Source organism: Nicotiana sylvestris, chromosome 11 (genome assembly GCF_000393655.2).
Source record: "Nicotiana sylvestris chromosome 11, ASM39365v2, whole genome shotgun sequence".
NCBI lineage: Eukaryota > Viridiplantae > Streptophyta > Magnoliopsida > Solanales > Solanaceae > Nicotiana > Nicotiana sylvestris.
In genome coordinates, this window is record NC_091067.1 from 40,739,592 (window position 1) to 40,741,197 (window position 1,606).

Genomic DNA, 1,606 nt, shown 5'->3' on the forward strand with positions numbered 1-1,606 from the left:
AGAATGCCACCCCAATCCCTTCACCCCAAAATTCTCCTCGACACTCTCAAGACAATTCACCTGACAGATCAATATCACATGTGAAAAATCAACAAGGGGACGATCAAAATGTTGATGAGGCATTGAAACAACTAATTACAGAACACGTGAACACTACTTTTCATGCTTTCATTAGCGGATTACCAATTGTACCACAAAAGTAAAGATTAGTGGTAATAGTTTCAATGTTAGCACATCTAAGTTGGTAGCTATTTTGAGAAGCATGGGAGATAAGATGCGGTGGCCAAAGGAAATGAGATCGAACCCAAATAGAAGAAACCCTGATTTCTGGTGCGAGTTTAACAATGATCACAGTCACAAAGATTTCAGCTTGCTACAAGGTGAAGTAGAGCACTTTTAAAACAAGGCTACTTAACCGATTTGTTTAGTGAGAAGGGTAAGCAAGCATATATGAGGAATAGTCGGGAGCCACCAAAATCTTCGTCACCAAAAAGAGCAGTTAATGTCATAAGTGGAGGGAAGGAGGTCAATGGCGTGACATATACGACTGCAAAGAAGGTGTCAAAAATCACAGTCACCCACGGGAAGCAAGTCCGCCATGTTTTGAAAGAATACAGTATGACATTTGATGGTGAAGATGCAGATGGTGTGTTGATCCTACATAATAATGCACTGGTAATATCTTTACTTATATATGATACTAATATAAAACGAGTTTGGATTGATCCAGGTAGCTCTATAAATATCATTCTTTTAAGAGTGGTAAACGAGATGCAAGCTGATGTCAAATTGGTACCCAAAGCACGTACCTTATCTGGATTTGACAATTCAAGTGTTGTCACAAAAGGGGAGATAATACTCACTACATTCGTAGAAGGAGTATTCAAAGATACGAAATTTCAAGTAATAGATATGGATAGGGCGTAAAATATTATTCTCGGCAGACCTTGGATTCACGAGATGTATATTGTTCCATCTACTTTACATCAGGTTATTAAGTTCCCTTCACAATAGGGAATTAGGCAAATCCGTAGTGATCAGCAGGCTTCTAGAAGTATCAATTCAGTGGCAGATTCAAGCATACAAAATGACGTTGTAGATGTGAAATAGCAATTAGAGAATTCAGTTAAGGATCTAACAACATGAACCTTAACTAAAGATGGACAAACAGACGTAAATTCCAGGCCTAATACTATTCAAGATCCAAAAGAGAACGAAAACATCAAAACAACAATTGAGGAACTCGAAGCAGTAGTGTTGTTTATTCATTGGCTAGACAGAAAAGTTTACATCAGAACCAACCTGAGCCTAGAGATGAAAAGTAAATTAATTGAATTTTTAGAAGCTAACGCAGATTGCTTTGCTTGGTCGTATTCAAATATGATAGGTGTACCACCAAAGGTGATGACCCATAAGCTGAATGAAGATCCAATATATCCACCTATCAAACAGAAGAAAAGGAAGCAAGAATCCTTTAAAAACAAGGTAATTCAGGATGAGGTACAAAAGCTTTTAAAAATCGGGTCTATACATGAGGTAAAATATCTTAATTGGCTAGTTAATACTATAGTGGTACCCAAAAAGAATGGGAAGTGGTAAGTTTGTG

General features: G+C 37.4%; 1 protein-coding gene across 1 annotated transcript; it reads left to right on the plus strand.

Moving 5' to 3' along the window:
• Positions 1 to 450: 450 nt before the first annotated feature.
• On the plus strand, positions 451 to 1,110 carry LOC138880960 (uncharacterized). Its single transcript, XM_070161147.1, has 2 exons — positions 451 to 903; positions 1,015 to 1,110. The coding sequence occupies exons 1-2, from the start codon at positions 451 to 453 to the stop codon at positions 1,108 to 1,110; spliced, it is 549 nt and encodes a 182-aa protein (XP_070017248.1).
• Positions 1,111 to 1,606: the final 496 nt, after the last annotated feature.